Genomic DNA, 24,239 nt, shown 5'->3' with positions numbered 1-24,239 from the left:
TCTGGTGAAAGCGTATAGGGGTGTATTTCAGTAAAATAAGAAAAATATATACGCACTGCCCTGTTGCAGTTATTTCTGTTTAAAGCGTACAGGGGCATATTACAGTCAAAAAAGATAAATATATACGCACTGCACTGTTGCAGTTATTTATGGTGAAAGCGTATAGGGGCGTATTTCAGTACTACTAGAAAAATATATACTCAGTGCATTTCTGCAGTTAATTGTGGTGAAAGCGTTTAGTGGACTAAGAAAAATATATTTGTCGCTTTAAAGGGTGTTTTAATTTCCATTTAATTTGTGTAGTTCAGCTACAAGTAGGTCAGGCAGAGAAGTGCCGGGCCATGCACAGAGGATTGGCAGAAGCCTGAATGTTTTGGGCTCAAGCAGAGGTCGCAGCAGAGTAAGGGGGCGTGGCAACAGTAGTTGTAGCGAGAGGCCTGAGCTCCCGATGTCATCGAGCGGTCGCGTCTTGACCAGCAACCCAGCGGTTCTTGATTGGTTAACTCGGTCATCCACATCATCCCAAGTGACATCAGACACCCCCAGCCAACAGTCGGTGGGTTAGTCAAACATAACCCTTAGTTGGCATGGCCCGGGAGCAGGCCCTGTGCCCTCACCTGTCCTCAACCTGCCTCTGTCCTTTGCTGTTCCCTCAGCCACAAAAGTATTGTATGCTGTGGGCTCAGCTCCACTATACAGCGAGGACGAGCTGCTAGAGGACAGTCAGCAGCTACTGCCCAGCCAAGATCTGGAGGAGACATCTGCCGCCGCCTCCTCCGCTAGGCGGGCCTGTAGTGATGATAAGAGTGGCGCAGGAGCTTGTGTTGCGAGCTGACCCAGAGACCGTTGAGGAGGACATCAGTGACGTGCAGACACTACTTGATGATGATGAAGCCAATCGCACTTGGGAGCCGGGTGCAGAAGGGGCTTCATTATAATCAGGAGAAGAGGGTGGCAGCGTTCACGGAGGCATCGGCGGTAGCAGTCAGTCAGTGCGGACTGCTGGGGGGGGGGGGGGGGGAAATCACCTACTCGGCGGTGTGGCAGTTTTTTATTAAGCTGCCAGATGAGGTTAATGTGGCCATATGTAGAATATGTGAGCATGAGGGTGAAGTGTGGCCAGGGTGCCAATGTTGGCACTACGGTCCTGCATCAAGATATGCAGAGTCTCCATGTAGTGGCCTAGGAGAACTGTGGCTTCGATGTGGTGGTCCAACCTACTGCAGCTATCGCTGCATCGCCCAGTGGCAAGCACTGGGTTTCAACTACTCAAGGATCCACCACCTCAGCCAAAGGAAGCTGTCTGTCTTCCCCTTCTGCTGGTCCAGATGCTCCTGCTCCTACTCATAGTCAGTCATTCCGTCAGCAATCAATCACCGAAGCGATTGCCAAGAGACAGCAGTATGTGTGCACTCATCCAACGGCACAGAAGCTGAACGTACTCCTGTCCAAATTGCTGGTGCTGCAGTCCCTCCCTTTCCAAGTGGTGGACTCTGCACTTTTCAGAGAACTGATGGCTTGTGCCGAGCAGAGGTGGAGAGTCCCAAGCCATCATTTCTTTGCGAAAAAGGCAGTACCAGCCCTGCACAAATATGTCGAACAGAAGGTGGGCCAGTCCTTGAGCCTGTCGGTGTCTGCCAAAGTGTACGGCAGCGCCGACGTGTGGAGCTGTAACTACGGTCAGGGACAGTACATGTCCTTTACGGCCCACTGGGTAAATGTGGTTCCTGCACAGCCACACCAGCAACTTGGCCAGGTCACGCTGCTTCCGCCTCCACGTTGTCACGTCCTTGTTCCTACAACAATGTCCGCCTCCTCATCCTGCACAGTGTCCTCAGCCTCCACTGCAGGGACAAGTCACAGTGCCCCTCCAGCATACCACATGTTCAGGGCTCGGCGGTGTCACGCTGTTCTTCACCTGGTTTGCCTTGGCGAACGGGGTCACACAGGGGAGGAATCGAATCCTGGCTTTATCCACGTCAACTGAAAATCGGAACCATGCTGACTAACAACGGGAAGAATATGGTGTCAGCGCTGCGTCAAGGAAGGCTGAGCCATGCACCCTGCATGGCACACGTGTTCAAGCGGTTCCTGAAGTCTTCCACCCATCTGCAAGACATCCTAAAAATGGGCAGGAAACTTTGCATTCACTTCAGCCACTCATACACTGCAAATCACAACCTCCTTGAGCTGCTGCGGCAGAACGGCATCCCCCAACATTGGCTGATTGCGACGTTTCCACCTGTTGGAATTCCACCCTCCATATGTTGGACCGACTATACGAACAGAGAAAGGCCATCAACGATTTCTTGATGATGCAAGCGGATAGGAGTACTCCACTGGGTAACTTCGATGTCAGCCAGTGGCAGCTCATGCGTGACACCTGCCGTTTGCTTAGGCCCTTTGAGGAGGCCACGTTATTTGTCAGTCGCCAGGACTACAGATTGAACAACGTCATTCCACTCCTTCATGTCCTGGAACAGATGCTGGTAATTATGGCTGGTCAGGGGACAGGAGACTTGGCGCCTCAATCTCACGGCCACATGAGCTCTGTGAGAAGAAGGGGGAGGATGACATTGGAGCACAGGCAATGTGTAGCCAAATGGGTGGTTTTTCTACTCAGCTGACAGGAAAGGAGGAGCAAGAGCAGCCAGAGGAGCTACAGGGTGATGAGGAAGACGCAGAGGACCCGGACACACTGTGGCAGTATGCAGTGGAGATGGAGACAGGGAGTCGCTCCGAGTCACTTGCACAAATGGCACGATGAATGCTCGCTTGCTCTCGTAGTGACAGCCGAATTGTCACCATTCGGCAGAGGGATGACTTCTGGCTCTCCACCTTGTTGGACCCTCGCTACCAGTGCAGACAAACTGAACTACTAGAGAGACATCCTATGTAGTCAGTTGGCCGCTTCCTATCTGCGCCATCGTCCATCCTCTCGCAGGTCTGACCGGGGGGCCCTTAATGCTCATGTTACACCGCCATGGCTGCTGGGGAGGGGTGGGTAGCAGGACCAGTACCACCTCCATCAACAGCAGCCTGAGTCTACAGTCGCTGATGAGTAGCTTTCTTCACCCGCATAGTGAAGAAACTACTCGCCAGCAGCAGCAGGTAGACCTGGAGCAGGACCTGAACCAGCAGGTGAGGGCATACTTGGATAGCACCCTGCCACCCAACATTAAAGATCCGTTGGACTAACGGGTATTCTGCTGCTGCCATCTTCACATTATGTCACTATGCCACTCTGTGATCTCCTCATGCTGCTGCCAACTCCACACTATGTCACCTTGCCACTGTGGCCTCCTGATGCTGCCGCCACTTCCAAACTATGTCACCTTGCCACTTTGTGATATCCATCCAGGTCTTCCTCATCGTATGCCACTGCTGGTTCCATCCTGCTGCTGTCAGGGTCGCTGTACTGGGACATGCGTTGCCCTCAAATTGTAATTCCAGGGAATGATGTTACTTTGTAGCTGTCCTTCTGGGCTGTGAGAACGATCCCGCCGCTTTAAAGTTATGCATTTTGGTAGTAATAATCTCCGTGCTTCATATGTGCTAGGTGATGTAACACTGGGAGAGTCACTTATAGTGAAGGATTTGGGTGTCCTTGTAGATGGTAGATCAAATAACAGCATGCAATGTCAATCAGCTGCTTCTAAGACCACCTGGATATTGTCATGCATTAAACGAGGCATGGACTCGCGGGGCAGGGATGTAATATTACCACAAACCTGGGAGGTTTTTTTTCTCCTAGGCTGTGAGCTGTGCGCTACGATTGGCCAGCGCTGCAGCCTAGGAGAAGGAGACGCCCACAGGACAATGGAAGACCCGCCTACTATAACTTAGTGAGTAAAGATACCGGAGGGCATAACGGGAGAACGGAGCGGCGCCCGGGGCTAAAAGTAAGTGCAGTGAGATCCCCGGGCGCCGCTCTACATGGCAGCATACTTAGTTCACATAGTATTTACAAGTGAAAGGTCCTCTTTAAGCCACATTCTTATCAGCAAGATAAGACTTGAGCGGTAATGAGTGTTTGAGGTCAGGGATCAGAGATAAAGAGCCATCAGCTAAGCTGCCTGACAGAAGAGAGTGAATATTTAGAGCTTGCTGCTAGAGAAACTCAAGGCTGCATAGAGACAGGGGTTCAACATTTTTAATAAAGACCAATTGAAAATGACTTTTACCTTAAAATGCAGTAATAAAAAAATGCCCTCAAGGGTGTACATAGCTATTAAACAACGGATAGCATCATACATGAGAAACACAGGATATGTTGTATAAATGACCCGTATTAGTGTTTTACAGTGACATTAATTGCCGTTAAATAGTGTATATATCTTTACATGAATACAAGTTTACCTTCAGGTCATCTTCCATTTCAGACATTCTACGCTCCAAAACTCTCTTTTCCTGCAGTAACAAATGGTGTTCGATTTTTACATGGTTTACACTGAACCTATAAATGGTGTGTTCCAAGAAAAGTAACAACTACTTACTCTTTTTTCAGCCTCCAATAGCCCAACCTGACTTGATGAGATATCTTGTTTCTAGGGGAAAAAAAGTGTATAAAGTATTTAGTAACTGACATTTATTAACACGATTTTCAATCTTTTGTCGATTTTTCTCGAAGTAGTTCACTAATCCACACAGTTTTGGGTATTCCACTAGTGCAATGTTGCATGTTTTTCAATTTATATTTCCTACTTAGTATTTGCAAGCACAGAAAGGTTACATCCTTATCTATGTCTCCCACCTAGTACCACTTAACAACAGACAGGTAACATAATGAATGTGACAGGATAATTAAACCCTCTAACCCAAACCCAAAGACATGCTAAGGGAGATTTATCAAAACTGGTGTAAAGGAAAACTCGCTTAATTGCCCTTAAAGGGATTCTGCAGTTTGTTTAAACTGATGATCTATCCTCTGGATAGATCATCACCATCTAATCGGCGGGGGTCCGACACCCGGGACCCCTGCTGATCAGCTGTTTGAGAAGGCAGTGGCGCTCCAGCAGCGCTGCGGCCTTCTCACTGTTTACCGCTGGCCCAGTGACGTCACGACTAGTATCAACTTGCCTGGGCGGGGCTAAGCTCCATTCCTGGAGCGCCGCAGCCTTCTCAAATAGCTGATCGGCGGGGGTCCCGGTTGTCGGACCCCCGCCGATTAGATGCTGATGATCTATACAGGGGAGAGATCATCAGTTTAAAACAAACTGCAGAACCTCTTTAACTACCAATTAGATTTTACTGAATCAAGAGAAATCAAGGAGGCTGTTAGATTAGTCCACGCTCAGCCAATCTCCTTGATTTCCTGACATCAGTCACCTGAGGGACCATGACAGTACCCCACTTTCTACGGGTAACCTCCGGGCACCCAGGACCGACCTCATCAGGATGGGCTCTGTGAAAGGCCTTCACCAGACGATTCGCTTTAACATAGGCCGCTGGAACCCACATCCTCTCCTCTGGTCCGTAACCCTTCCAGTGTACGAGATACTGGAGGGATCTACGGAGAACTTGGGAGTCCACAATCCTGCTGATTTTAAATTCTAAATTACCATCCACCATGACAGGAGCAGGAGGCAAGGAGGACGGCTCAACAGGTTCGACACATTTTTTCAACAACGACCTATGAAATACGTTATGAATTTTGAAAGCCTCCAAAGCCTGCAGCTGTTCGACCAGTATATAGGATCCATAGCTGCACTGACCTGAACGAAATGGCGGTTTATATGGCAGTAGATAATGTCACGATCAGTGTGACACTGAACACAGGAGGGAAGGGGAACAGTAACTGGGCCTGGAAACTAGGGAAGAAACAGGTCACCTCCTAAACAACCCTAATCCGGGCCCTAACTATTGTATCTATCAATATGAATAGACCTTGAAGGTAGGAATATTCATATGCAGTATACCTAGGCCTTTTTCTATCCCTATAAAGGCACTGGAAAAGGTTAAGACCAGAGACAACCCATTTCTCCCCAGATGGACCAATTGAAGTCTGTCTCAGGCCCAGATACAAACAACAGGGAATATAAAAACACAAACAAATGCAAGAGACCGACAAACTCACACCAGCTCAGCCAAACCCAAATGAAGCTATCTACTGCATAGTCAGAAGGGTGGGGTCAGACTATAAAGGGTAAAAGTGATGACCACTGAGCAACAGTTGAGAAAAGGGAAGTGGTCATTAACCCTATCAACACTGAATCAAAATAAATCAAAGGAGGCTGTTAGATTCCTCCACGCTCAGTCACCTGAGGGACCATGACACCCATGCCTTGGAGAGTGTTGCCCTGTCTCTGTTGGAACTGCTGTGTGTTCCCCTCCCCTCCTCGGTTGCCTAAGGAACTACGTACTCTGCTGCCAGCGTTGTCGGCTGTAAATTTTTGGAGCAATTTTTTCACAAGAACCTTCTGGTATTGCACCATTTTGCTAGTCCTCTCCACCACAGGAATGAGAGATAAGAAGTTCTCTTTGTAGCGGGGGTTGAGAAGGGTGAACAACCAGTAATCTGTGTTTTCCAAAATGCGTATAACGCAAGGGTCACGGGAAAGGCAGCATAACATAAAGTCAGCCATGTGTGCCAGAGTCCCAACAGACAAGATTTCGCTGTCCTCGTCAGGAGGATGACTCTCAATCTCCTCATCCTCTTCCTCCTCTTCGGCCCATCCACGCTAAACAGATTGAATAAACCTGTTATGGGTACTACCCTCTGTAGCTAAGGCAACCGTCTCCAGCTCCTCCTCATCATCATCATCATCATCATCCAATTTGCGCGGAGAAGACGAACTAAGGGTGGTCTGGCTATCACCCTGTGTACTGTCTTCCCCCATTTCCACCTCTTCCACATGCAAAGCGTCCATCTTCATTGTGAGCAACGAGCGCTTCAGTAGACACAGAAGTGCAATGGTTACGCTGATAATAGCGGCATCGCCGTTCACCATCTGTGTCGATTCCTCAAAGTTGTGTAAAACCTCACAGAGGTCAGACAGCCATGCCCACTCGTCACTTGTGAAGGGCGGAAGCTGACTGGAAAGGCGACAACCATGTTGCAGCTGGTATTCCACTACTGCCCTCTACTGCTCACAAAGCCTGGCTAACATGTGGAACGTGGAGTTCCAGTGCGTGCTCACGTCGCACAACAGTCGGTGAGATGGCAATTGCAAGCGCTGCTACAGCGTTGCCAGACTGGCGGCAGCTGTAGATAACTGTCGGAAATGGGCACACACGTGGCGCACCTTCACCAGTAGCTCAGGCAAATTGGGGTAGGTTTTGAGAAACCGCTGAATCACTAAGTTGAACACGTGGGCTAAGCATGGTATGTGTGTTAGCTTGCCGAGCTCCAAAGCCGCCACCAAGTTACGGTCATTATCAGACACAACCATGCCTGGTTATAGGTTGAGTGGCGAGAGCCACAGCTCAGTCTGGTCCCTTATACCCTGCTACAGCTCTGCGGTGGTGTGCTGTTTGTCACCTAAGCAAATTAGTTTCAGCACGGCCTGTTGCCGCTTCCCCACTGCAGTGCTACACTGCTTCCAGCTACTGATAGCTGACTGGTGCTGCAAGATGAGAAATCAGAGGTAGAAGTGGAGGAGGAGGTGGAGGAGGAGAAGGGGGGGTTGAAGCCACTAATTTAGGTGGTGGCAGAAATCCTGATGGAAGTAGGGCCCGCAATCCTTGGTGTCGGTAGCACCTGTGCCATCCCAGGGTACGAGCCGCTCCCGGCCTCCACAACGTTCACCCAGTGTGCTGTCAGGGAAATGTAGCGTCCCTGGCCAAAAGCACTTGTCCATGTGTCAGTTGTTAAATGGACCTTCCCAATAACTGCGTTGGTCAGGGCACGGGTGATGTTACGGGACACATGCTGGTGTAAGGCGGGGAAAAATAGTGGCGGCTGGGGACTGAGTAACGAGGGACCGCCGCCGCCATCAGGCTGCGGAAAGCCTCAGTGCCCACAAGCCTAAATGGCAACATTTCCAGGGCCAGCAATTTGGAAAGGTGCGCATTTAGTGCTATGGCCTGTGGGTGGGTGGCTGGGTATTTGCACTTTTGTTCGAAGGCCTGGGGTATGGACACCTGTACGCTGCGCTGGGACACAGAAGTGGATGTGCTAGCTGATGGTGCTTGCGAAGGTCCAGGTGCAGGGCGGGAGGCATCCAGGCCTGTGTCTTGGACAGGGGATTGGCCAGCACATAACACAGGGAAAGAGGAGGCAGTGGTGTGACCCGCAGACACAGATTGTGGACCCATGCGTTCAGCCCACCTATTAGGGTGCTTTGATGCCATGTGGTGGTGGTGGTGAGGTTGCTAGTCTTCACGCCCCTGCTCATTTTGGTACGGCACAGGTTGCAAATGACAAATTTCCTCAAAAAAGTGCCAGACTGCGGAATCGCTACCCCTTGGCAAGGAAGATTGCCGCAAGGGGGTGCTCCGGAGAACAGTTGCGGGCCTGTTTGGTGTGGCCCACCTTCTCCCTTTTGCCACCCCATTGCCTCTTCCAGCCTGTTGCGGTGCTGCGGATCCCTCCCCCATCTGTACTGTTGTCCTCTCTCGGCTTGCCACCTGCCCGGGTTAGGTCAGTGATTTAATCGTCCACCACCTCCTCTTCCACTTCCTCACTCTGGTCATCCTCCTAACTTGTTGACCTAACAACAACCTCACTTATTGACAACTGTGTCTCATCCTCATCATGAACCTCTTGAGACACTAATTGCGTTTGACTTATTGGCAACTGTGTCTCATCATCATCATCCACCTCGTGAAACACTAATTGCTGTTCCCCACCATCATCTTTTTCTTACTGTGGATGCTCAAGAGTTTGGGAATCAGTGCACAAGATCTCCTCATGTCCCTGTTCAAGTGGGCTTGGCGAGAGACCAAATCAAGGAATGGCGATGAAAAGAGCTCCTCGGAATATCCGAGCGTGGGATCACTTGTTTGCCAAGACTCTCCATGGTGGGAGGAAGGAGGATCAGGGTGAGGATTCTGTTGACCAGACTCTTGGCTACGGAGACTGGACTTTGTGGAAGACAGGGTGGTGCTTAACCGACTGGAAGCATTATCTGCTGCAATCCAACCGACCACCTGGTTGAGAGTGGTGTCCTGCGCCGCCCTGCAAACTGGGACATAAAGCTAGGTATCATGGATAAGTGTGTTTCTTGTGCTCTGGCAGCAGGCACAGTTTCACCGCACCCAGGGCCATGGCCTCTGCGTGCACCATCAGCAGCACGGCCACTTCCCCGTCCCTTACTGCTCGCCTTGAGCATATTAAATGTTATATATGCTTGCAATATGTCATACGTACAGTAGCGCAGGTTTTGTAAGTGTATGCGCAAATAAATTAAACTGAGTCACTTTTATGATGCGCAAACGTTATACAGGAGATGTAGCGCAGGTAATGTCGCTGCTGTCACCAGCGGCTAACGTTATACAGGAGATGTAGTGCATGTAATGTCGCTGCTGTGACCAGCGGCTAACGTTATACAGGAGATGTAGCGCATGTAATGTCGCTTCTGTGACCAGCGGCTAATGTTATACAGGAGATGTAGTGCAGGTAATGTTGCTGCTGTCACCAGCGGCTAACGTTATACAGGAGATGTAGTGCAGGTAATGTCGCTGCGGTCACCAGAGGATAATGTTATACAGGAGATCAGTGGCGTAGGGATCGCCATAGCAGCCATAGCAATGGCTATGGGGCCCTACGCCACTGGGGGCCCGCCGCCGACGGAGGATTAAAAAAATAAAAATGTGGCGAGTGGGCCAGGCGTGGCGCTGTGATAGGGGCAGGGCTCCAGATGGTCTCTCCCTCCCCCCTGTGCTGCTGCCGCCACGGCCAATAAGGAGAGGGACAGGGGGAGGGGCTGTGGCCACTGCGCCACCAATGAAGATAACTGACCTGTTAATACAAATACAGGAGGCGGGTGCCGGAATCAAATAGCGGCACCTGACCTCTATGACAGGGAGCGGCACCTGAGGGGTTAACTGCCGCTGATCGCAGCTCCCTGTCACAGAGGTCGGGTGCCGGCTATTTGATTCCGGCACCCGCCTCCTGTATTTGTATTACAGGTCAGTTATCATTCATTGGTGGCGCAGTGCGCCCCCCCCCCCCCCAGTATAATAAACATTGAGTGCGGGCCCCCCCCCAGTATAATAAACATTGAGTGCGGGCCCCCCCCCAGTATAATAAACATATAAACATGGTGGGCAGTGGGAAGTGCCAATGAGGGTTAAAAAAAAAAATAATAATTAACTCACCTCCTCCAATTGATCGCGTAGTTGTCTGTCTCCTGTTCTTTCTTCAGGACCTGTGGTGACGTCACTGAGCTCCAGCCTCCATCACATGGTCCATTACCATGGTGATGGATCATGTGATGTATCATGTGATGAGCTCAGTGACATCACCACAGGTCCTTTGACAGGTCCTGCGTCCTGCAGAAAGTACAGGAGACCGGCTGCTACGCGATCAATTGGAGGAGGTGAGTTAATTTTTATTAATTTTTTTAACCCTCATTGGCACTGCCCACCAATGTTTATATGTTTATTATACTAGGGAGGGGGGGCGCACTGCGCCACCAATGTTTATTATACTGGGGTGTTGGGGGGGGGCACACTGCGCCACCAATGTTTATATGTTTACTATACTAGGGAGGGGGGGCGCACTGCGCCACCAATGTTTATTATGTTGGGGGGGCGCACTGCGCCACCAATGTTTATATGTTTATTATACTAGGGAGGGGGGGCGCACTGCGCCACCAATGTTTATATGTTTATTATACTAGGGAGGGGGGGCGCACTGCGCCACCAATGTTTATATGTTTATTATACTAGGGAGGGGGGGGCGCACTGCCCACCAATGTTTATATGTTTATTATACTAGGGAGGGGGGGCGCACTGCGCCACCAATGTTTATTATACTAGGGTGTTGGGGGGGGCACACTGCGCCACCAATGTTTATATGTTTACTATACTAGGGAGGGGGGGCGCACTGCGCCACCAATGTTTATTATGTTGGGGGGGGCGCACTGCGCCACCAATGTTTATATGTTTATTATACTAGGGAGGGGGGGCGCACTGCGCCACCAATGTTTATATGTTTACTATACTAGGGAGGGGGGGCGCACTGCGCCACCAATGTTTACTATGTTGGGGGGGCGCACTGCGCCACCAATGTTTATATGTTTATTATACTAGGGAGGGGGGGCGCACTGCGCCACCAATGTTTATATGTTTACTATACTAGGGAGGGGGGGCGCACTGCGCCACCAATGTTTATTATGTTGGGGGGGCGCACTGCGCCACCAATGTTTATATATTTATTATACTAGGGAGGGGGGGCGCACTGCGCCAACAATGTTTATTATGTTGGGGGGTGCACTGCACCACCAATGTTTATTATACTGGAGTGTTGGGGGGGGCACACTGCGCCACCAATGTTTATTATACTGGAGTGTTGGGGGGGGGGGGCACACTGCGCCACCAATGTTTATATGTTTATTATACTAGGGAGGGGGGGCGCACTGCGCCACCAATGTTTATATGTTTACTATACTAGGGAGGGGGGGCGCACTGCGCCACCAATGTTTATTATGTTGGGGGGGCGCACTGCGCCACCAATGTTTATATATTTATTATACTAGGGAGGGGGGGCGCACTGCGCCAACAATGTTTATTATGTTGGGGGGGTGCACTGCACCACCAATGTTTATTATACTGGAGTGTTGGGGGGGGGCACACTGCGCCACCAATGTTTATTATACTGGAGTGTTGGGGGGGGGGGCACACTGCGCCACCAATGTTTATATGTTTATTATACTAGGGAGGGGGGGCGCACTGCGCCACCAATGTTTATTATATTGGGGTGTATATAATGTTTATTATATTGACCTTCTACTACGCATTCTGTATTAAAGAATGCTATTATTTTCCCTTATAACCATGTTGTTATAAGGGAAAGTAATAGAGTGAATAGACTTTCATCCTAGCAACCATGCGTGAAAATCGCACGGTTCAACCGGAAGGATGGATCCGGTATTTTGAATGCCGGATACTGCACTAATACATTCCTATGGGGAAAAATGCCGAATCCGGCATTCAGGCAAATCTTCAGATTTTTTTGCCAGAGATAAAACCGTAGAATGCTGCGGTTTTATCTTTTGCCTGATCAGTCAAAAAGACTGACCTGAAGATATATTTTCCGGTATAGAGCCCCTGTGACGGAACTCTATGCCGGAAATGAAAAACGCTAGTGTGAAAGTACCCTAAAATATTAAGTTTAAATCCCCCCTTTCCCAATTTTACATATAAAATATATAAACAATAAATAAACATATTACATAGCGCTGCGTCCGAAAAGTCCAAACTATTAAATTTTTTAAAAATATCTCCTATGCGGTGAGCATTCGCCATTTTTAGTCACCTTGTCACCCCAAAAAATAGGATAGGACTGTTCTATTATGGGCCGAACGTTTCATAAAATGCGAAATGCACGCTGCTTTTTTTGGTGTTTTTTTTTTTTTGCACAGTATTGAGTATCGCAATACTTTTTTATGGTGACGAAAGCGAATCAAAACTTTGGTATCGAAACAACCCTACGCCGATCTGATCGGCGTAGCGTTGTCACGATACCAAAATTTTGATTCGGTTTTGATTTGGCGACTAAAAATTTAATTTGGCTCCTAAATTTTTCAGTTCAGGAGCCAATGGCTACTAGGTATTTTTTTTTGTCTGGAGCACTGGATAGGGGGCGGTCGGACTCGGAGTCGGCGGAGGTAGAGAGGCAGTCGCCGGAAGTGGAGGAGGCGGGGTCGCAGACTAGGAGCGGCACATACTGGGAAGCTGCGAGTTGAGCTGCTGGAGTGTCGGTGGCTGGCTGGCTTGGCGGGCGGCGCAATGCGCAGTACGGGGTACAGTTCGGTTGGTTCAACTTCAAGTGGCTGAGGTGAGGGCTGGCTGGGGAGTGGGACTGAGTCTGACTAAATCTCCGACCGCAGCGGCAGGGTCAGTCAGTGGAGAGATGTGGAGACTGGAGTACTGTAACTGGAGTCACTCTGGAGACTAGTGTAGTGGACAAGTGGAGGAGACTGGAGTTATTTCATCTGTGTGTGTGAGCTACCGCCGGATCTCAGCATCTTCCCTATTCACACATATACCTGCTCAAGCCTGGCAGGCGCAACTGCGCCCGCATTATTTAATAGTGTGGTGTGGTAATGGTTAATGGCATTGGCGAAGACACAGCCACCTAATCCTATCTGAGGGGTCTGTGATTAGGTGGCTGTGTCTTCGCAAAATGCCATTAACCATTACCACACCACACTATTAAATAATGCAGCTGCGCCTGCCAGGCTTGAGCAGGTATATGTGTGAATAGGGAAGATGCTGAGATCCTTATTAAACCTCACTGTGGCTCTATTTGCCCAAAAAACTGGTTTTTATAACCTGTCAATCACTTACTTAAGGTGCCCAAGGGGAGGTCCGTTAATACAGGGTGCCCGACCACACCCCTTGCCGTCTGGTGCCCAGCGCCGCTTTCCCTGTCTTCAGCGCCGCCTTCTACAGCTCACCGCCGCCTCCGCAATCCTCCCCGTCCCTCTGCCAGATCCCGCGCCTGCGCACTAGGCTCAGCCTGATGCGCCCGTGCGGACTCCTGGCAGCGGCAGGCTTGGGATCTAGCAGAGGGACGGGGAGGATTGCGGAGGCGGCGCTGAGCTGTAGAAGGCGGCACCGAAGACAGGGAAGGCGGCGCTGGGCAACGGACAGCAAGGGGTGCGGCCGGGCACCCTGTATTAACGGACCTCCTCTTGGGCACCTTAAGTAAGTGATTGACAGGTTATAAAAAACAGTTTTTTGGGCAAATAGAGCCACAGTGAGGTTTAATAAGGCCAGCTTGAGATTCTTCTTAGTCTGGACATGAGCATATGTTTAGGTTAGAGGGGTTAAATCTGATGACAGAATGCCTTTAATAGTGTGGTGTGGGGATGTTGGGGTGGGAGGTCTGAGAGGTATGTGTGGGTGGGAGATCCGGGAGGGGGGGGGGCATAATTTTTTTTTGCTATGGGGCCCAGTCATTTCTAGCTACGCCCCTGCAGGAGATGTAGCACAGGTAATGTCACTGCTGTCACCAGAGGATAACGTTATACAGGAGATGTAGCATAGGTAATGTCACTGCTGTCACCAGCGGCTAGCATTATACAGGAGATGTAGTGCAGGTAATGTCACTGCTGTCACCAGCGGCTAGCATTATACAGGAGATGTAGTGCAGGTAATGTCGCTGCTGTCACTAGCAGCCAAACAATTGCACGCAATTTAGAGCATGTTGCGCTAATATATTTCGTAGCCAGATAAAACAATCGTTCTTAAAAGGACTGTTGGGTCTCTAACACCTTTCAACACTCAACACTCCCTAAAAAAAAACCACAATTCCTCTCCCTACACTATCTGTCCCTTCTGCTGCAGCTCGCCCTGACTAAGTCTGAGCAGAACCACGTGTCAACCGGTGCTATATAGCACCCGATGACGCGTTTCGGACAGCCAATCACTGTAATGCCAGTAACCAACATGTGCCGAGCATTGCGATGCTCGAGTGAAAAAGGTGTTCGGCCGAGCAAGCTCGCCCAAGACTACCTGAGAGATTTTGTGGTCTAGCTTATCCTGGTGGAAAGGAGGGTGGGATTTCCCTGGTGGCTATACTGAATGCTGATTGGCACCCAGTATACTTAGATACTATCAAGCAGAAAACAAAGAGTTAGCCCTCTTGCCCAATGCCGTACTATAGATGTTTTGAGTGGATCCATAGTATTGTGTTCATAGCCTCCTATACTGTATCTCTTTGTGCTTCTGATTATATACAGAGACACATGGATATTTCTTGTCATAAATTCATAAGAAACGGATTAGAAAAATAATCCTAGCATTGACCTGTAGGATATGAATGTTACATATTTTTCAATCTATATTTCGTCTTCCGAAGCTGAGAAATCTTCCCAACTAGAACCAGCTAACCTAGACTAACAACAATTAGACAGCATAATGAATGTTAAATCCCATAGACCAGTGATGACTAACCTCCGGCACTCCAGCTGTGGTGAAACTGACTCTCAGAATGCTCCATTCATTTCTATGGAGTTTTGAGAACAGCCAAGCAAGGGGGCATCATGGGAGTCATAGTTTTACCACAGCTGGAGTACCGGAGGTTAGCCATCACAGCCCTAGAACTTCTGCTGCCTGACCTGACCTGTGCCTGATCTCCGTGTTGACACATCACTGCCTGCCCTCACCTTGGATCATTTACTTTATAGCACGTAGTCTGCCTGCCCTGACCTCTGCCTGTTCTTGGTGGTTCCACACCCACTGCTGTAACATGAAACTCATTTTCCACAAACTCATTGAGACCCAGAAGAGAGAGAGCGCTCAATTTAAATATCCAAAGCATCTCCCTCTGCCTCAGGGTCTCAAACTTGTCAAAAAAAACACTGTACAATAGGTGTGCTTATGAAGTCCTGAAAGTTACAGTTGTGCAGAAGGGCTGAGTGACGTAGGAGACTGTGTTTGATGTCTCAACCCACATTGGACCCACATACTTATTGATCCTGGTCCTGAGTGTCATTGTGGTATGTCCAAAGTACTGGTGACCCCCTTTTTTACTGAAATATGCAGTATAATAAATCTCTGATTGGAGATGGGAAAAGCTTCCTCTGTGACTGTACTCTTAAAAGAAACTGTAAAAAATGACACTCTCAAAGCATTTACATGACACTCCATTGCACTTGTAACTTTCCACTAAGGTAGAACAGATCATGGGGAAGATCTAGTTTAATAGGGCACAGTTTACTGGGAGCTACAGTACTTTTAATTGCATGTCCCCTTCTGAAAGTGAATTGTCGCTTTCTTGGAACAACCTCTTTCTGATCAGAATCATTCAGAAGTATCGACTAGTGTTTAGAGAGAATCTGGCAGATCTCACCTCTGCACATTCTCCACTACTGACCCATCTGAAGGGACTCTCCTTCAGTGGCACATCCAGGGGTTGTTCCTAGGCGGTACTACAACAACCAACAGCGCAAGATCAGCACTTTAGAGCTGGAGGATGTGGTATCATAGCCCTAAGGCTTCATGTACACGACCGTATGTATTTTGCGGTCTGCAAAAAAAATGGATCTGCAAAAAATACAGATGACGTCCGTGTGCATTCTGTATTTTAGGCTACTTTCACACCTGCGTTCGGGTGTCCGCTCGTGAGCGCCGTTTGAAGGGGCTCACAAGCGGCCCCGAATGCAGCCGTCCAGCCCTAATGCATTCTGAGTGGACGCGGATCCGCTCAGAATGCATCAGTCTGGCAGCGTTCAGCCTCCGCTCCGCTCAGCAGGCGGACACCCGAACGCAGCTTGCAGCGTTCGGGTGTCCGCCTGGCCGTGCGGAGGCAAGCGGATCCGTCCAGACTTACAATGGAAGTCAATGGGGACGGATCCGTTTGAAGATGACACAATATGGCTCAATCTTCAAGCGGATCCGTCCCCCGTTGACTTTCAATGTAAAGTCTGAACGGATCCGTCTGAAGCTACTTTCACACTTAGAATTTTTTCTAAGCTATAATGCAGACGGATCCGTTCTGAACGGATACAAACGTCTGCATTATATGAGCGGATCCGTCTGGGCAGACCCCAGACGGATCCGCTCTGAACGCAAGTGTGAAAGTAGCCTTACAGATCGGAACAGCTGGCCCCGGATAGAACAGTGCTATCCTTATCCGTAACGCAGACAATAATAGGACATGTTCTATTTTTTTGCGGAACGGAAATACGGACATACGGAAACAGAATGCACAAGGAGTAACTTCAGCTTTTTTTTGAAAGAATATACTAAACCTAATGTTATTAACCTAGGAACTGCCAAGTCTTTGTTTTTTATCCCCTTTTTAGCACATATTATCTTAGGGCTCTTTCACACTTGCGTTATTGTCTTCCGGCATAGAGTTCCGTCGTCGGGACTCTATGCCGGAAGAATACTGATCAGGATTATCCTAATGCATTCTGAATGGAGAGTAATCCGTTCAGGATGCATCAGGATGTCTTCAGTTCCGGTACGGAACGTTTTTTGGCCGGAGAAAATACCGCAGCATGCTGCGCTTTTTGCTCCGGCCAAAAATCCTGAAGACTTGCCGCAAGGCCGGATCCGGGATCAATGCCCATTGAAAGGCATTGATCCGGATCCGGCCTTAAGCTAAACGTCGTTTCGGCGCATTGCCGGACCCGACGTTTAGCTTTTTCTGAATAGTTACCATGGCTACCGGGACGCTAAAGTCCTGACAGCCATGGTAAGTGTAGCGGGGAGCAGGGGAGCAGCATACTTACCGTCCGTGCGGCTCCCCGGGCGCTCCAGAGTGACGTCAGGGCGCCCCAAGCGCATGGATCACGTGATCACATGGATCACATGATCACATGGATCACGTCATCCATGCGCATGGGGCGCTCTGACGTCATTCTGGAGTGCCCGGGGAGCCGCACGGACTGTAAGTATACTGCTCCCCCGCTCCCCGCTCCTACTATGGCAACCAGGACTTTAATAGCGTCCTGGGTGCCATAGTAACACTGAAAGCATTTGGAAGACGGTTCCGTCTTCAAATGCTTTCAGTACACTTGCGTTGTTACGGATCCGGCAGGCACCTCCGGCAACGGAAGTGCATGCCGGATCCCAACAACGCAAGTGTGAAAGAGGCCTTACAGAAGCTTTTTACTATTAGCACAAGTTATTTATTTATTTTTTTATATATATTTTTTTCATGTTTCAATTTTTATTGAAAAAAAGTGCAAACATACACATATTGTAAACATTGTACAAATGTTGGTGTTGAAATAACAGGTACAATGCATGTGGTGACCATTTATATTTAATATTTTGAATAATAGCTGAATTGTTTTTATGTGTTATATTCTTAGAGAACATTTTGAATCAACTGTTTTGGAGACAACATGGTATATGCCAGTCCTGAGTGTACTTACAGTACCAGATTTGACCCTTGGAGGCATCTAATTTTTTCTTAAAAAGACCCCTAGATCTAACTTTAAATGGATAAAATATATGATGCATCAATGTACAACGATTTTAGTGCCGGATCCGGTTTGTTCCATTTCGATGTAACACAACCGCATCCTAACGGAATGGATGCATCCAGATGTGTTAACATCAAATGGAATTGTTTTTGTCTGGTGTAGAGATCCTCTGCCGGATCTCAAGTGTGAAACAGGTCTAAATCAGCAAGGACAGCAAGAATTTTTCATTACAACTTTCTAATGTGTGCATTTACAGTTTTAAGTTTAAATTCTTATCACTTTATTTATAGAGCATTCTTTTTTTATGGGAATAACAAACAAATAGACATTTTACTCAAATTCGTAAATACTTACCTTCACAACTCTTTCCAGCTTAGCTTTAATAGCCGCAAGCTCCATCTGGGCCTCTCGCAAGTTGCTTTTGAGCTTTTCATTTTCATTATAGGCACTTTCATACAGCTTGCAAGAAAATACAGATACAAAAGTTAAATTATTATTAATGTGTCATTTGTCACCAATGGTATCATCTCAGTTCTAGTTTACTGAATGTACATACAAACTGTAGTCTTTTGTGTACTTTTAGTCAATTGTGCTTTTCAGTACAGAGGTGGGTCTATGTCCTGGTCCTTTTCCATATATTTGCCCATTAACGCTTATGGGTGTATTCATTATGAGCTTTTCCTAGTGTATATGAATATACTACACCACAAACATGGTGTGAATTGAGCCTAAGTGGGTACTGGATAGATAAAAAATGTGCCTGGCAAATTTGATGTATACGTGACTAAAAGATACATGTTCTAAACATTTTTGAAATAAGAATTATAATACTTTGGCTCCATTCACACATCCGCAATTCCATTCCGCATTTTGCGGAACGGAATTGCGGACCCATCCATTTCTATGGGGCCGCACGATGTGCGGCCCCAATCCAGAATTGCGGACCCGCGCTTCCGGGTCCGCAATTCCGATCCTGAAAAAAATAGAACATGTCTTATTCTTGTCCGCAATAGCGGACAAGAATAGGCATATTCTCTTAGTGCCGGCAATGTGCGGTCCGCAAAATGCGGAACGCACATTGCCGCTGTCTGTTTTGCAGATCCATGGATCCGCAAAACAGACACGGATGTGTGAATGGACCCTTTCTTCTACATTAATTCCTTGTCCATAAATTAATAACTATATGTCTACTTTTTAAATATAGAAAAAAAAGGCAGGGGCCCACATTTATCAATGTACAGTTGCAAGAAAAAGTATGTTAACCCTTTGGAATGATATGGATTTCTGCACAAATTGGTCATCAAATGTGATCTGATCTTCATCTAAGTCACAACAATAGACAATCACAGTCTGCCTAAACTAATAGCACACAAAGAATTAAATGTTACCATGTTCTTATTGAACACACCATGTAAACATTCACAGTGCAGGTGGAAAAAGTATGTGAACCCTTGGATTTAATAACTGGTTGAACCTCCTTTAGCAGCAATTACTTCAACCAAACGTTTTCTGTAGTTGCAGATCAGACGTGCACAACGGTCAGGAGTAATTCTTGACCATTCCTCTTTACAGAACTGTTTCAGTTCAGCAATATTCTCGGGATGTCTGGTGTGAATCGCTTTCTTGAGGTCATGCCACAGCATCTCAATCGGGTTGAGGTCAGGACTCTGACACTCCAGAAGGCGTATTTTCTTCTGTTTAAGCCATTCTGTTGTTGATTTACTTCTATGCTTTGAGTCGTTGTCCTGTTGCAACACCCATCATCTGTTGAGCTTCAGCTGGTGTAAAGATGGCCTTAACCACCTCCGGACCGCTGTACGCACAGACGCGTCCTGGAGGTGGTTGATTCATTCCTCCTGGACGCATATACGCGTCATCTCGCGAGACGCGAGATTTCCTGTGAACGCGCGCACACAGGCGCGCGCGCTCACAGGAACGGAAGGTAAGAGAGTTGATCTCCAGCCTGCCAGCGGCGATCGTTTTTTTAACCCCTAACAGGTATATTAGACGCTGTTTTGATAACAGCGTCTAATATACCTGCTACCTGGTCCTCTGGTGGTCCCCTTTGTTTGGATCGACCACCAGAGGACACAGGTAGCTCAGTAAAGTAGCACCAAGCACCACTACACTACACTACACCCCCCGTCACTTATTAACCCCTTATTAGCCCCTGATCACCCCATATAGACTCCCTGATCACCCCCCTGTCATTGATCACCCCCCTGTCATTGATCACCACCCCTGTCATTGATCAACCCCCCTGTCATTGATCAACCCCCCTGTCATTGATCACCCCCCTGTCATTGATCACCCCTCTGTATTATTTTTTTTTTTTCTTACAAAGTCACATATTCCACTAACTTTTGACAAAAAATAAAATCTCACATGAACTCCCCATACCCCTCACGGAATCCAAATGCGTAAAATTTTTTAGACATTTATATTCCAGACTTCTTCTCACGCTTTAGGGCCCCTAGAATGCCAGGGCAGTATAAATACCCCACATGTGACCCCATTTCGGAAAGAAGACACCCCCAGGTATTCCGTGAGGGGCATATTGAGTCCATGAAAGATTGAAATTTTTGTCCCAAGTTAGCGGAACGGGAGACTTTGTGAGAAAAAAATAAAAAATATCAATTTCCGCTAACTTGTGCCAAAAAAAAAAAATTTCTATGAACTCGCCATGCCCCTCATTGAATACCTTGGGGTGTCTTCTTTCCAAAATGGGGTCACATGTGGGGTATTTATACTGCCCTGGCATTCTAAGGGCCCCAAAGCGTGAGAAGAAGTCTGGTATCCAAATGTCTAAAAATGCCCTCCTAAAAGGAATTTGGGCCCCTTTGCGCATCTAGGCTGCAAAAAAGTGTCACACATCTGGTATCGCCGTACTCAGGAGAAGTTGGGGAATGTGTTTTGGGGTGTCATTTTACATATACCCATGCTGGGTGAGATAAATATCTTGGTCAAATGCCAACTTTGTATAAAAAAATGGGAAAAGTTGTCTTTTGCCAAGATATTTCTCTCACCCAGCATGGGTATATGTAAAAAGACACCCCAAAACACATTCCCCAACGTCTCCTGAGTACGGAGATACCACATGTGTGACACTTTTTTGCAGCCTAGGTGGGCAAAGGGGCCCATATTCCAAAGAGCACCTTTCGGATTTCACTGGTCATTTACCTACTTACCACACATTAGGGCCCCTGGAAAATGCCAGGGCAGTATAACTACCCCACAAGTGACCCCATTTTGGAAAGAAGACACCCCAAGGTATTCCGTGAGGGGCATGGCGAGTTCCTAGAATTTTTTATTTTTTGTCACAAGTTAGTGGAAAATGATGATTTTTTTTTTTTTTTTTTTTTTTCATACAAAGTCTCATATTCCACTAACTTGTGACAAAAAATAAAAACTTCCATGAACTCACTATGCCCATCAGCGAATACCTTGGGGTCTCTTCTTTCCAAAATGGGGTCACTTGTGGGGTAGGTATAATGCCCTGGTATTTTAGGGGCCCAAATGTGTGGTAAGGAGTTTGAAATCAAATTCTGTAAAAAATGACGAGTGAAATCCGAAAGGTGCTCTTTGGAATATGGGCCCCTTTGCCCACCTAGGCTGCAAAAAAGTGTCACACATCTGGTATCTCCGTACTCAGGAGAAGGTGGGGAATGTGTTTTGGGGTGTCATTTTACATATACCCATGCTGGGTGAGATAAATATCTTGGTCAAATGCCAACTTTGTATAAAAAAATGGGAAAAGTTGTCTTTTGCCAAGATATTTCTCTCACCCAGCATGGGTATATGTAAAAAGACACCCCAAAACACATTCCCCAACTTCTCCTGAGTACGGAGATACCACATGTGTGGCACTTTTTTGCAGCCTAGGTGGGCAAAGGGGCCCATATTCCAAAGAGCACCTTTTGGATTTCACTGGTCATTTACCTACTTACCACACATTAGGGCCCCTGGAAAATGCCAGGGCAGTATAACTACCCCACAAGTGACCCCATTTTGGAAAGAAGACACCCCAAGGTATTCCGTGAGGGGCATGGCGAGTTCCTAGAATTTTTTATTTTTTGTCACAAGTTAGTGGAAAATGATGATTTTTTTTTTTTTTTTTTTTTCATACAAAGTCTCATATTCCACTAACTTGTGACAAAAAATAAAAACTTCCATGAACTCACTATGCCCATCAGCGAATACCTTGGGGTCTCTTCTTTCCAAAATGGGGTCACTTGTGGGGTAGTTATACTGCCCTGGCATTCTAGGGGCCCAAATGTGTGGTAAGGAGTTTGAAATCAAATTCTGTAAAAAATGACGAGTGAAATCCGAAAGGTGCTCTTTGGAATATGGGCCCCTTTGCCCACCTAGGCTGCAAAAAAGTGTCACACATCTGGTATCTCCGTATTCAGGAGAAGTTGGGGAATGTGTTTTGGGGTGTCATTTTATATATACCCATGCTGGGTGAGAGAAATATCTTGGCAAAAGACAACTTTACCCATTTTTTTATACAAAGTTGGCATTTGACCAAGATATTTATCTCACCCAGCATGGGTATATGTAAAATGACACCCCAAAACACATTCCCCAACTTCTACTGAATACGGAGATACCAGATGTGTGACACTTTTTTGCAGCCTAGGTGGGCAAAGGGGCCCACATTCCAAAGAGCACCTTTCGGATTTCACTCGTCATTTTTTACAGAATTTGATTTCAAACTCCTTACCACACATTTGGGCCCCTAGAATGCCAGGGCAGTATAACTACCCCACAAGTGACCCCATTTTGGAAAGAAGAGACCCCAAGGTATTTCGTGATGGGCATAGTGAGTTCATGGAAGTTTTTATTTTTTGTCACAAGTTAGTGGAATATGAGACTTTGTAAGAAAAAAAAAATAATAAAAAAAAATCATCATTTTCCGCTAACTTGTGACAAAAAATAAAAAGTTCTATGAACTCACTATGCCCATCAGCGAATACCTTAGGGTGTGTACTTTCCGAAATGGGGTCATTTGTGGGGTGTTTGTACTGTCTGGGCATTGTAGAACCTCAGGAAACATGACAGGTGCTCAGAAAGTCAGAGCTGCTTCAAAAAGCGGAAATTCACATTTTTGTACCATAGTTTGTAAACGCTATAACTTTTACCCAAACCATTTTTTTTTTACCCAAACATTTTTTTTTTATCAAAGACATGTAGAACAATAAATTTAGAGCAAAATTTATATATGGATGTCGTTTTTTTTGCAAAATTTTACAACTGAAAGTGAAAAATGTCATTCTTTTGCAAAAAAATCGTTAAATTTCGATTAATAACAAAAAAAGTAAAAATGTCAGCAGCAATGAAATACCACCAAATGAAAGCTCTATTAGTGAGAAGAAAAGGAGGTAAAATTCATTTGGGTGGTAAGTTGCATGACCGAGCAATAAACGGTGAAAGTAGTGTAGTGCTGAAGTGTAAAAAGTGGCCTGGTCTTTCAGGGTGTTTAAGCACTGGGGGCTGAGGTGGTTAAAGGGGTAATACCATCACAATGATCACTGTTAAATCTGTTAATGATTTGACAGTGATCATTTTTGTAAATACATTTTATTACCCAATTCCCACCCTTTTTGAGAAAATAAGTCCCCTCTTACCTGATTGTTGTCTTTCGTCTCCCCTGGTTATGGCCATCTTCGCCTGTTGAATTTGTCCGGGCCGCGCTTGCACGAAAGACTGAAGATTTTCTCCCGGTCGGGCCGCGCAATGTCCTTAACGTGCACCCCGTCGCTCATGCGCCATGATGACTTCTTCCTGGCCAGTATAGTACAGAGCCGCGAACGCGCATGACGGCTCTGTACTATACAGGCCAGGAATAAGTCACCATGGCTCATGCGCGGCGGCGTGCGCATTCAGGACATTGCGTGGCCCGGCCGGGATAAATATTCTCCCATGAAATCCATTCTTGTTTAGTGTTTTATGTATCGTATATTCGCTAACAGGGATGTTAGCATATGTCAGAGACTTTTGTAAGTCTTTAGCTGACACTCTAGGATTCTTCTTCACCTCATTGAGCAGTCTGCGCTGTGCTCTTGCAGTCATCTTTACAGGACAGCCACTCCTAAGGAGAGTAGCAGCAGTGCTGAACTTTCTCCTTTTATAGACAATTTGTCTTACCGTGGACTGATGAACAGCAAGGCTTTTGGAGATACTTTTATA

The 24,239-nt window shown here is 47.2% G+C and overlaps 1 protein-coding gene across 2 annotated transcripts in view; it reads right to left on the bottom strand.

The window, feature by feature from the left end:
• PPP1R12B (protein phosphatase 1 regulatory subunit 12B) overlaps positions 1-24,239 on the bottom strand; it is a 102,331-nt gene that overhangs the window by 12,850 nt on the left and 65,242 nt on the right. For both annotated transcript variants that reach the window (XM_040424064.1, XM_040424065.1), the window contains exons 4-6: positions 18,405-18,509; positions 4,497-4,547; positions 4,360-4,410 (exon numbers count right to left, since the gene is read on the bottom strand). In XM_040424064.1, the coding sequence (XP_040279998.1) occupies positions 4,360-4,410; positions 4,497-4,547; positions 18,405-18,509 (207 nt within the window). The remainder of the gene's footprint in view (positions 1-4,359; positions 4,411-4,496; positions 4,548-18,404; positions 18,510-24,239) is intronic.

The sequence above is a fragment of the Bufo bufo genome, chromosome 3 (genome assembly GCF_905171765.1).
Source record: "Bufo bufo chromosome 3, aBufBuf1.1, whole genome shotgun sequence".
Taxonomy (NCBI): Eukaryota; Metazoa; Chordata; class Amphibia; order Anura; family Bufonidae; genus Bufo; species Bufo bufo.
This window is presented reverse-complemented; position numbering and strand designations above follow the sequence as displayed.